This window comes from Ornithodoros turicata, chromosome 5 (assembly GCF_037126465.1).
Source record: "Ornithodoros turicata isolate Travis chromosome 5, ASM3712646v1, whole genome shotgun sequence".
NCBI classification, from domain to species: Eukaryota; Metazoa; Arthropoda; class Arachnida; order Ixodida; family Argasidae; genus Ornithodoros; species Ornithodoros turicata.
The window spans coordinates 31563560-31576775 of NC_088205.1; the positions used below are offsets into that span (position 1 = coordinate 31563560).

The 13216-nt window shown below is 43.1% G+C and overlaps 1 protein-coding gene across 1 annotated transcript; it reads right to left on the minus strand.

The window, feature by feature from the left end:
* Window positions 1-7: 7 nt before the first annotated feature.
* Window positions 8-13129, minus strand: LOC135394295 (zinc finger protein 22-like). Its single transcript, XM_064624979.1, has 4 exons — window positions 7975-13129; window positions 6406-6541; window positions 6116-6346; window positions 8-571 (listed from the first exon to the last, which is right to left on the minus strand). The coding sequence occupies exons 1-4, from the start codon at window positions 8057-8059 to the stop codon at window positions 151-153; spliced, it is 873 nt and encodes a 290-aa protein (XP_064481049.1). The 5' UTR covers window positions 8060-13129; the 3' UTR covers window positions 8-150.
* Window positions 13130-13216: the final 87 nt, after the last annotated feature.

Consider the following 13216-nt stretch of genomic DNA (forward strand, 5'->3'; position numbering starts at 1 on the left):
TACAAGATTCCAGAAACAGCCAATTTTATTTTGAACAAGAAAGGAGGGAATTGTGGTGGCCAGGTGGCCTTCACCTTCACCATCTTAACACTACCATCTACTGCAGCCTCAAAATAAACACATTTTCAATGCACAGATGAGAGCACTAATTCAGGTTGTTGCTGAACCTACTTCCTCATCACTGTCCTCAGCCACTGCATCGTCCTCAATGGCTTGAACCTCTTGGGAAGGTCCTGCTGCTGTGGGCTCCGGTGACCGAGGTTTTACGATTTCAAAATCAGCTACTATAAATGCGACATCGGAAAAAGAGGTCTTCTCTTCGTGAACTATATCTCTAGCAACATTAAGCAAGCTAACTGCAGTAGGATCTAGTATTTCAATTTCTGCATCAATGATTTCATCTCCAGCATCTTCTGGAGAAGCCGTGCGAGTTGGCTGTGCAGGGACCTGGCGCACAACTTTTCTTTCTTCGGACTTTCTCGCAGAGGTGTTGCGCTTCTGTTTTGTGTGGGTGAGAGCATGTTTCTTGAGGAGTCCTCTACGAGCAAATTTCTTGTCGCAGACAGCACAACTGCAAGATGCAGGAATGCAGTTACATTACAGCAACAATGAGTGCTTGTTAATTTAAATCACCATCCAGAAAACGTTTAATGAACTGGTATTGGGAGACTGGCACTTGCTGAACTGAGTAGATATATAGGGTTCCTGGTTTACTGTATTTACCAAAAAGCACTGATAAACGTACACCAGTAAATTCTTTCCACTTTTGGTAGAAATAATTATTCATCGATACTCATTGGAATGAGGGCTTCGAATGTCTTGATATGATTTGCTGTCCCTTGGTGCTGAACTGCTTGGCAAGGGACAGGGGTAGGGTTGCCACCTTTCGTAGTGAAAAATACCGGCTGAGGGAGAGGAGGTGGTATAGAGGGAAAGGGAAATGCTCGCGGGAAAGGGAAGTGGGTAAGGGGTGGATGAGGACACACAGAAACAGAGAGATAATACGAGGAAACATAATTTCCTGTGTGTGGCTGGATCATTGATATTAGAAATTGCTATAAACAGGCATGAACGGTACACTGGATCGTACTAGAGCAACCTGATTGTTATTTACTCTGAAAAACGCATTGATGCACACAAACCCTCCTTTGCAGTAGGAGATCTCATGATGGTTGTATACGGCCTAAGTTGTATCTGGCTCCACACAACCACCAATAGCTTTGCACAACCACTGATCTTGTCCCCTCTGTACACAAGACTTGATGAATAACAATGATGATGATGATGATAATAATAATAATGAATAAATAAGAAAACGACTGGTGGCTGTGGAGTTGGGACTTTGCCCCAGATTTATTCAAACTGTAGTGGAATGTTGAAGCGAAAACCTCGCAAAAGGCCCTGTGAAAGGTCTTGAGCCACAAATACCGGGAAAAGGCTGCCGGTATCACCTTCCTACCGGCAACCGGCAGAGCTAGCAAATAACCGGCCTTGCCGGTATAATACCGGCCTGGTGGCAACCCTAGACGGGGGACATGAGGTCATTCTTGAAGCAGCAAATATTTTGTCTATAGCGAGCGTTTTTGAATTTAAAGGGGCACTAAAATGTAAAAACAAGTTCACTTAAAATCACGTTCCACGCTATGTTAATTTCGTACTTGTTATCATAATTCTTTGATTCCGTCATGAAGAGACAATCAAAAATACACGGGACTCTTTCTTGCTTCGGCGCTAAGCAGTGAACGTCGTTTCAGCTCGTGCATCAGTGTTTTTAGTCCATGCTGCGCGTGCCCACCATGGGGCAGTCCTGGCAAAAAACATAGTGCACGTTACGAAGCCGACTGGCGTCGCCGTCCGAAGGACGTGAAAATAAATGTTGTCAGTGGAACATTTGCGAGAACTGATGTGGACTACAATTCAGTAAGTCGGTATTGAAAAATGAAGCAGTGCGCACCATGCCGCGCATATACGGAACACTACATCGGACCCGTTCTAAATCCACACGACCATGATAGGTAAGCACGTGCTTGTCCTGGTGTCTCATTGGATGCCGCCAAAGACGGCTCAGTTTTCACTAAGTTTTTCTTCTAAACGGTAGCGCTGTGTGAACTAATTTCGCTTGTATTATACTAATTGAAACACGGACTTTCATTTGAGAGCGAGTTGTTTTTGCATTTTAGTGCCCCTTTAATGTTCCTACAGCGAAAAGAGCAGTGTGAGCAATGCGACCGGCATCGCTTAACATGTACCTCATCCATAACTTAAAAACCCCCCGAGACTGAGGGACAAAGAACGACAACGGAGACAAGGTCTTTTGTCCCCCAGTCTTGGGTTTTTAAGTTATGGATCTATACCACCAGCTCGCTTGCTACCTCTCTCTCCTCTCGTTATGTACCTCATAATTTTTTATAACAAGTTCCGGTTTGAATAGTTGTCGTTCGAATGAAATACAAATGGAAATACAGTGTTGGTTTGTTGGTTCAAGTGCATGGGAAACTCCCTTATCGTTTCTAGCTGGTTTCCACCGGGTGTCTTCACATTTCAAAATATTACCACCGAAAGCCGCCGATTCCTCGTGGACGAAATAGCCACCAATTTTTCCGACTGAATGTTAGAAAAATTAAGCACCGAAAACCAGGAACCCTATTGATATATTATGCATAGAGCCGTGTGTATCAGGGTTGAACCCGGTAAAACCCGTTTTTACTTTCAGATTTACATCTTGTTCACCTATAAAATACCCAAGGTGCAAAGTCAGCCACCAACATAGGCACTGGAGAATGCAAAGCACTGCGTGTTCTGCGTGTTCTGCGCAGCCACTCAGAATCTTTATTCGTCTGCAATGCGAGACGAATTTTGCTTTTCCACCCATTATATACCCATACATATAGCCCACTTTTACCCTGTTTTACAGCTCCTAAAATAAAACTCGATTTTTTACCTTCAGATTTTCGAAAAACATAAAACACGGAAGCACAAGGGCCTAATTATGCATCTACCGCACCTCATAGTCTAGTAACACCAATTGAAGCAGTTGTTGGTTGGAGAACCTTGGTTGTTGGTTTCTAATATCCCATGGTAACAGGATAAGCAGATACCCAGTCTGTGTGCTGCCCAAAGCTCACAGTAATGCATTCCTTAATTTCCTTCTGGTAACATCTGATCTGCTGATTACCTCAATCCACATCACAAGGCTAATGGGCAATAAAAATACGCTGTGAGGTCGACGTTACTCCTCTTCTCTTGACCAAGGCGATGCGGAGCAGAGCAACAGTCAGCTGCTTCGTTAAATAGAACAAGTCGAACTAATATATGTGGTTCAATTGAGTGCAGAAATGCACTGGCGCCTATGGGGGCACGTGTACATAACAGAAATAATACTTTAAACAGAAAATTCTGTTGGATTGATGTTTGCTATATAAAAGTTCAACTGGATGCAAAGATTAAGTGTCCATCAACATATTGCTATCCTTTGTATAAATGTGAAAAGCGGCCTATCCAGAATCTGTTCACATATGTGGAGCTGAGTAAATTCGTACCCACACCCAACTCGCAGCGTTAACCTCCATGGAGCAAATGTACAGCAAAAAAGCTTTGAACTTCACTCAGCATCGGATGCCCTGCGCAAGCCGTCAAAGATGTGAGCGTCCACCGGCGATTTGCCCATGCCAGATATTTTCGCCCAACGTCCATGATTCCAGAAGCGTCAACTGCGGATGAACACGAGGCAGGCCACTCAAAGCGCTCTTCTCCTACGAATCTGCACCAGCTACGCTGCCTTGTCGGCTGCATGTGGTCGTCTGCTCTCGTGAGTCGCCGTCGTCTGCTCGCTCTCGCTTACTGCACCGCTAGAACGTCAGGCATTCTCTGCCAAGAAACATGTTTTCCTTTCCCAGCAGTATTGAATACGCCTTTTGGTACATTACTGGGCACACATTTTTAGACAGTTGTTGGATTTAGTTGCAACTTTTGTGACATTAAGTACATTTTTCGAGCAACTGATTTCAATAAGCTTTCACTTTATACTCTGCCAACAGTGACATCAGAGCAAGACTTTCTGATGCCATCTGCTAGTTTTTCATCCCATGGAGCTGGTGCCTGCGAACAACTGGCAGCGGAATGCGCGTGGCAGTCTACTGCAAAAAATTTGCTCCATGGAGGTTGGCCTTTAGAAGGGTTTAAAGAATAAAGGTGTATATTCCCATTCTGGTCTCCATTCCAAACTGTCTCTTCCTCATCATCTCCCTTACAAGTTTTGAGCGTGTCATGCAGTGAAGTTCTGTTTTCAGAGTCTGTCATGGTAACAGCTACATAGTGCAACCTGCCTACTACCTATTGTGAAGCGATCAACTCGTGTGTTGCCAGATAGAGTTCAGCTGAAAGAAACAAGAGGAATTCCCACGAGTGTGTGCTGTTTCGCTTAATGTTCGATGTCAAACTTGTGAGCTTTTAAGTAAATGCCAAAGGTGCTCCGGTGAGATGTAAAATGACCATGGGATATGCGAGAAAGTTTACTTTTGCAGGCATTTTTCTCAATGAAAATGAGAAAATGTCAAAATTAATTAGGAAGTTCATGTGGCAAAAAGTTAGTTCAGTGGATAATGCAGGTTTACCCGCACTATTCACGGACGCTTTGAGGTTCACCCGCATTTCTGCAACCCGCAGAGACACTAGTATACGTGGGTATACCTGCACCCGCGTTCACCTCTACACATATGCTCTCACATATTGCCACATGTGGTGCTACTGTTGTGCTATATCATGGTGGTGGGATGGGCCCATGCTAAGTCCACATAGTGTAGAATGCATGTCGTTCCTCCACCTCCATTGCACTCCTGAGAGATTCCTCACCACTTGTTTCTAAAATAGGATGGATATACAACACCCAAAAAAAAAAAGTTTCTAAAGCCGCATTTACTGGTGTAACGGAAGCCAAAGAAAACATATAATCTTGCTTCAAGTTTCTTGCCATACTCTGCAGTACTACATGATACAGAAGTTAACCCAGTTGTTGCATACTTAGTTAGGCCCCACAACACACAAGATAAGCTGTAAACTTTCGACCACGTTTACTTGACAACAAATAAGACACAAATACTAGAATAAACAGAATTTGGATTGGAATCGCCATCTAGTGAAGATGGCGATAACCCTCTCCAGCGTCTCACATCTTCGCGCCTTTTCAGTATGAAAGTCCTTCACGGGACTTCAAGATTCCCTTCAGAGATGGTGAGTCGTACTCTGATGACCCGCTGTTCACAACATTTCTACTCCTGCTTCCCCTGCTCTTCCTGCTTCCTGCTCTGCATCCGTACCTCTGTCAAAGATAGCATTCCAGCCGAAGGAATGGATGGCAATAGACTTGGATGTTCAGTTAGCGGTCATCAAGGATCGTCATCGCGGAAGGGTGACGTCCATCGTGAGAAAGCACAGCATATCGCAGACGACAGTGCAAGTATGAGTACTAAATGATCCGTGAGTCTATGTACCAAAAAGTTGAAGACGCATGCGTAAGAATGCTTTGTGCTGTCAACATTCTCAAGAATTTTATCATGGGACGCGTGCTGCCTGCTCATTACGTCGCCCACCTCGGTGCAGTTGAACGTGACGTTGTGTGTATTTACAATGGCAACCAAACAACAATCAAAGCAAACGAGCTATTTTCAATAAAATATTGGTATTTCCACCCTCCATTCATAGCATCCATCGCTATCATCGCATGCGACTTCCGTAGGATGGCGTTGACCTAGGTCAGCCCTCCTGTAGCGATATCCGTCCCATAACGATTAAATTAGCAATAACCGCCCATATCATTACACACAGGAAATGCATGGGGTGAGAAATTGCTTTGCTTCTGACATTTTTTTTTCTACAAAGTGAGAGTATTTTAAAAAAATACAGATGAAACTTCATGCAAATGACTATCAGTCTGCAAAGTTTGAAGCACCAGAAAAGTCTTCTATTTTTGCGACACAATCAAAATGTGTAACCTTCACTAAATTCACTCCGTAGAAGTCTGAAAAATCGGTTGGCAACTGTACTCAGTTGTAGGTCTGCAGCAAGATGCCAACAGAAATTTAGTGTCTGACAAGACGCTGCTACAAGGAGAACTTACGTGAAGGGCCTCTCTCCAGTGTGCCTGCGCACGTGTTCAGTTAAGTGTCCCTTGTGGGCAAAGCAGCGGCCACAGTAGTTGCACTTATAGGGCTTCTCCCCACTGTGGACGCGCAAGTGGTCCGTCAAGCTGCCACTCTGCGTGAATGACCGTGAGCATACACCACACTGGAATGGTTTCTCCCCCGTGTGTATACGCAGGTGAGTCGTAAGACTCGTCTTCTGAGCAAACCTGCATTTCAAGCAAGGTGTTATTCCTGGAGCACCTACAAAACGAGTGAAGGCAATCACCTTTTAGAGCAGTAAGAGCATTCGAAGGGTCGTTCTCCGGTATGGGTGCGCAAGTGGCGCATCACACCCAGGCTGTTATGAGAGGAGTATTTGCAATGACTGCAGCGGTAGAGGGTCTTGCCTTTACCTTTTACATCTGAAAGGGTACACAACAGCAAATGAGGCCAACACACTCTCCCTGGCACTGCATAGTAGTAACGACCTTAAGTTTTCTACATTGGAGGGCTTGCACAGAAGCTAGCCATCACATTGTGAACTTCCTGTACCCTTGAGGGCCTGAATGATGTACCTTCTGGTGATAATGTAGCATTCCTACATATAGTGGTTCTGATGTCTGAGTTCATGCTTATTTCATGCTCGATGATATGATGTCACTGAGCGTTTCTCATGGTTTACACTTAATTTTGGAACAAAAATTCAAGGGTCTTTCAAGGACATTTTAAAGGAGCCCAGTAAGCCATTCAAAAGATTTTCTGTTTCTGGCGAATTACGAAAGGATGTAACTTGACGTGACAAGTAACCCCAAAAAATTCTCTGTACGCAGTATTCTTCTTGTAATAAAATTGCCCCGAACAACGACGCTCGCGTTCCCGCTCGGCTCACTCTGCAGGCCGAAACAAGGAGGAGGAGGAGGAGGAGGAGGATTGTAATGTCATCAGGGTTACAAGAGAGACCGCGCTGCAATCGGGGCCGGTGCTTTTCCCTTGTTTTTTTTTCTTTTTTTCGTTTCTACTCCCAGTTTTCTCTCTGTGTAGCAGACGACACTTCTCCAAACAAGCAAACCAGTTAGCAGGTTGCACCACGATGACGTCAAAAAGACTCTTTCGGCTATTTGCGGGCACTGCCACCGTTGCACGTAGTCGCGATTTTCAAAATCGAATTCCGCGATATGTATGCGACTGTCGAATATGTCATCTGTGAACCACTTCGCATGGTGCGTTTTAGAAGTCAGGCTAACGGCTTGGTTTGAAAAATGGTCGTGACTGAAGCGCTTTTTCTGCTCCTTTAGGGCTCAGTCGTCATTTTGCCCAGGGTGCAGAAACCGGTTATGGCCAGGATTTCGATATTTCACAAAAATATTTATAAGCTATGGGTATCACACCACAGAATACATGGGGACTACAGAATAGTGATCCATTCATAAATGTTGTGACTGAGGTCTCCTGAATGTTAGAAAGGAAAGGATAGAAAGGAAAGTTGATCAATACAACTGAGGGTGCCATGCATTTCCCACATTTCTGGTATCCGCTAGTGCTTTCGAATTCTGGGGCATTCGAGGGTTTCAGGGACCAGTGGGAACTATGTGTCTGTGTCAAAGATGTAGAAGCCCGTCGGTGCCTAAACAATGCAAGAAATAGGCCAGAGAGCTATGACCTACAGTCTTCTTCTCATAGCCCAGCTAAAGTAGGCCACCTAAAGCCACAGCAGATAGGCGCTCCGTGAACACACTAAACTGCATGTTGGCACATAGACAAGATTGACAGCGTCTAAAACGCAGGCAAGGAAGTTATGTAAGATTATATAAGATCTTATATGCAACAGCTCAAATGTACACAGTGATGTGCTTACTGGATTTCAGGATGCTGGTCAGCTTCACTTGGGGTTGGTGTCTTGCTGGTGTCTTCTCTTTTGCTGGAAGGCAAAAAGAAAACATGCATTGGTTGACACTCTTCGACTCTGTGCTTTCAAGAAGTCATTGCCATGTTCAGGCTGAGAATGACGCTCCATACAAGTAAGTCAACAAGCGCTAATAGCAACAGAAGTTAAACTGCTCAAATGTTGCACTCGAGCAGCACTAAGTCCATTCTATAATAGGATAAACGAACATTGGGAGAATGGTTCTATATGGGCAGAATGCAGTTCTTTAGCTGAACTTGACTAATGACACAAACATGACTACCTCAAAAATAAGTATTGACAAAGGAGGCATTGGTACAGATAGAAAATAAGACAGCATGAGCAAGATATTTCTTTCTTAAATTTAGAACTTGTACAATGCAGCACATGTCACGTTCTTGCAATGTTTGTGGACCTGTCTCCCAGGTATGTTCTATGACTTGCTGGTATCGTGCAGGACACTGCATCAGAGAAAAGATGTGTCAGTTAACAGTTCCCTAAACATAGATATACTGTCCCATAAACAGAAAAACCAAATTGGTCTACAGATCTACTTCATTGCTAAGACAGGTAGTCAGTTTTATAGGAGCGAAAGTCCTCTTTGGTAAGCAATTCTTTCATGAAAGTAAATTGGATTTTTTCATGCGTAGACAAAAATGGAGTGAGATGCACTCCTATCATGTGTTAGGAGGAATGCCATATGATGCAGCCTGCACTGTGGGGTACACTGCATCGGGGACGTTGTGCTCCATGGAGAATGACAACCTAGGCGAGTAGCCTGCTTGGGGCTGGACACAAGAGTCCTTTGCAACTGTGGAATGACCAAACTACTGGTCATTATCCTCATACCAAAAGTGTTACTTTGGTGAGCCTGTATCACCTGCAGGAGACGCTTCAAACCTGCTTTGAAAAAGCACTCGCCCATTCATTCACCGATACCATCTGAGGGCACAACAGTGATGCACTCACGACATGCACTCATTACAGCATTTGCCCGAGGACTTGCAGTAGACACATAACATCCCAGTTTGCAAGCACAAATGAAAACAGAATACATGTATTTCTACATTATAAGACTAGCATATATCTCCCATTCAAGAATGGGAGTTGGCAATAAATTGTGCTTGTACCTTTATGACTGCCAGTCGGAGGCAGGGACTGAAACTAAAACGAATATCGGTTCAGTTACGGTTACAGTATTTGCCATTCTTATATTTGCGGTCACCGGTTACCAAACAGTTGAATCAGTATTTTTTTCAGTTTTCTCTAGGATGTATCTGCAGGCTGTGTAGATGTCGCAAAATGATCTACAAAATGCAAACGGGCAAAAATGAACATATTTGTCTTTTGCAGGAAATTTTATTAGCAAAGCCTAGCAGAACTGCACTGCAAGTATATATATTAGAGCAAATGTCTCGCACTTTTTCCCCCTTTACTTTGAGGGGAAGTGTAGCCATCGAAGAGTACAACGCATCATATCTATGCAAGAAAACATAATTTTGTAACGTACAGAAATAACGTAATAAATGTCAGAACAGCCCACCAAAGGGAAGCATATACATCATTCTCCATATATGGCAGGTTACAACGGACCATCATTGTGTCCTCTAGAGTGTCTTCAGACAGGTTTCCTCCTTTGTGGGAATAAGATGTACTTTAGACTAGAAAATGTCCTTTCAATGCTCACTTGTGTTGCCAGCACTGCCAGCTAGGACAATGCTGGCAAGTCGATAAAGTTACAGTATTATGAGTTTGTTAACAAGTTAGGCAAGAAAAACTGTGTGTGTTCAGCAGTTGAGCAAACAGATGTGGAAACAAACAAATTGCAATGCTTGGTATTTTAAATGATCTCAATCATGCAGTTCATAACTCATACGGGACGAACGCAATACATGTTGTACGATGCGTATGTCATCAGATTATGGGTTCGATTATGGGTAAGATCGTATGTTCTCTACACAACTTCTGAATTAAAAATACATGACGAAGAGATCTACTTCAACAGCAGCACGTACAGCACCACTAATCAGAGTTGTAAAGCAATTGTAAAGCAGCTGTAAAGCAGTTGTAAAGCAGCTTGAACCAATTTTACTTTTTATTTTTTATTTCACATTACCCCAAGGGTCCTAATGGACCAGTATGAACTGGTAACAATTCAAATGGTTCAATTCATATGAGCTGGTAACCAAATTTCAGTTCAAGTTACGGTTTCAGTTAATCGCCGATGGTGAATTGCAGTTACGTTCAGATTACGGTTCTGTAGGAAATTTGGGTTCCAATAAATAAATAACTGTGTACATCTGTACCAACTTATGCACCTTGCTGACTTCTGCCCGAAATCTGTTCGGCATAACGTTGGTGGCAAGAGTAAATGCAACGAAGCGCAGAATGAAACTTTGGGCAGATACGTACTACATGCCGGCACATTAATCCTCATTTAAAAGAGAATGGTAAACTGGGTACTGTAAGTCCAAAATTCACCTGCACCCCTCACCATCTACAGTACTTCAGAACTAAGATCAGAATATACAGGGTAGCTACCAGGCTACCCTGCAGCTACCCAGGCCAGCTATGTATGGCACGTGTATCGCTGTACAAGAAGGTAACAACTGTAGAAGAACTGAAAAATCTAAACTTGTAATTGTCTTCATTCAATAAAGAAATAAATGATAACAATACATAACGTACAAATGTTAAGACTGAGCTTATCTTAATGTCATTTCACAGACCATGACACAATGAGTTGCTGTTTCATAATAAAATAAGAAATTGGAGTTTATTTCAATATTTGCAACAAGTCATGAGTCAAGAAAGAAACCATGTGTATCACAACATGAAGTGTCTCCACAAAATCTGTGTTCACGTTGCACATCCTAAAGAGATTAACGTCATGCTACTTTACAAGCAGTCAAACAGAGCGTGCAAACATTACGAATTCGTAACAACTTGGACCCCTGTTCTTATTATTATGTGTCTGATTAACTGTTGCTGAGCCCATTGCAAAGATTCTCCCACCCTAATTTTTCTCAATGCCTGTTTCACTTATGCACTTACAGGTATAAGGCACGCAGAAAAGCTTATAGGGGTACCTGCAGTGTTTTTGTACATCCCAGAAAGGTAGTGTATGCATACACTTGTCCGAGAATGGTCTGCGAATAAAAGAAAATGAATCGCTACAAGCAGTGCTCATATACAATGATAAAATGCCAGACGTGACACCCAGTGGCGCACTTTCATACACTAAAAATAGCTATCTAACACATCTAGTGGGTCCATTACTTCATAAAAAACCTCAACTATAAAAGAAGAGAAGGTCTTAGCATCTCTGAATGCCACATGAACATCTTCACTGATGGTCAAAGCTCAAATACAAATTGAAAAGAAAAAAAAAAAAAAAGGGCAGGTAAAAGGCAAGATCACAAGGGTGTGCACACTAAAATTACGTATCACTGGAACACAAACTGCTCATTTACCCTCCAATGTGATTTAACCAAGTTGAATCCATCGCTGAAGAAGACAATGAGTCATCACCTGTCTCCCCCTCGAGTGCGAGCATCTCTTTCATATCGTTCATTCTTATCTCATTCGCAGCAATAAACACGTCGTCAACCTGCCTCACTGTCTTGTCTTCCACAAACCATTAGACAGTAATTTAGAAAACATCAGACTCCAGTAGGATCCAAAGAGACGGGACACAAAGTGTTGCATCCATCCTCGCACACACATCATGTGGTCTGTTAAAGATCCCTTGCGTCCCTGGGAATTGAACATATAAAATGCTGTCCAGCGTATGATATTTATGACTGCTTCCAATGTGCCAGTAATGTGAAGTGCATCTATGCGGTTCCCTCACTCCCATTCTGCCAAGTATCTGTGACTCAGCCCAACACTGCTAGATTACTATTCAGTCACCCACATGTAACTGTAACATGACACACTTTTGACCATTTAAAGGGACAGTCTCATAGGGCACGACCTACTCAGAACTTATACTTCAATACTCTAATAATAATAGTGGTAATAGTAGTAATGTTGCAATGCACCGGGTGATAATGCAACAATTCAAATTATCTTACCCCGAAAGTCCATGGTTATTAATAAAGTAATTAGATTCATAACAGCTGCATAGCTGCTCATGAGCTGTGCTGGAAAAAAACAAAAAACATCTGTTATACCTCTCCGAAGAATCATACGAGCGTTGATGAAAGAAAAACAAAACAAAGTTTCAGATTCTCTTGGGCTGTCCAGAGGGGGCAACCTTCAAAACGCAAGGATCAGGATGGCTATGATACTTTGGTGCCTCACTTCAAAGGCAAAGGGGAAGGATAACCGAGGCCAAACACAGATAACTGTTTCGCTGAGCTCGAGGAAAACCTTGGAGGACGAGGAAGTGACACACGTACGTCATATTCAGGTTGTGTTCGTTTATTCAACTCGTGCAACCTGTGAGTCGGTTTCGTGACGTATGAGAGTCATCGTACCTCTTTGAGTCCAGCAACCAGCATTCAGAGGAGAGTCGCTGAGGGTAGACTCTCGAGCACCTCCAGTGTTGAACCCTCGAATTTTAGAATGTGAGTCACAGCCATGAGGATGACGTCACAAGAGCAGCGTCGCACCATTTTTGCCCACTGAAAGCCCTCTCTCTCGACTCTCGAGATGCTCGAGTCAACAAACAAACAAAACCGCAAGAGTGGCGTGCGTGGGACACCGACTGAAATCCGCACCCATTGGTCGCACCGGGCAAATGTGCCACGTGACATTTTTTGTGATCACGCGAAGGTGATTTGCTGACTGCTCTCAACACTCAGCATCTGCTACCATGGTATATTTATGCTGCTTTCTCTAAATCTACACCGGTACACTGAATGAAACTTTCCCAGCTGTGTATCTACAGTACTCGTTGATATAGAACCAGCCAAGCTTCAGAACCACAGAATCCGTATGAGAGTGTCCCTTTGATTGTGTCACACCTATCGTTTAGTACAGTTACTGATAGTCGAAAGAAAATTTAGAACAGCAATGATGAGTGGGAGGACTCTTATAAGATAAGGAAATAATGAAATCCCTATGTCAGTTACTTCCACAACTGCTAAGCGGATTCTTTTCTTTGCCATCTCAAGGATACCACAGTACAAGACTTAAGTTTCTTTTTTTTTTCTTTAATTTGTTCCAACCACCAGTGCAGTTTTAATCA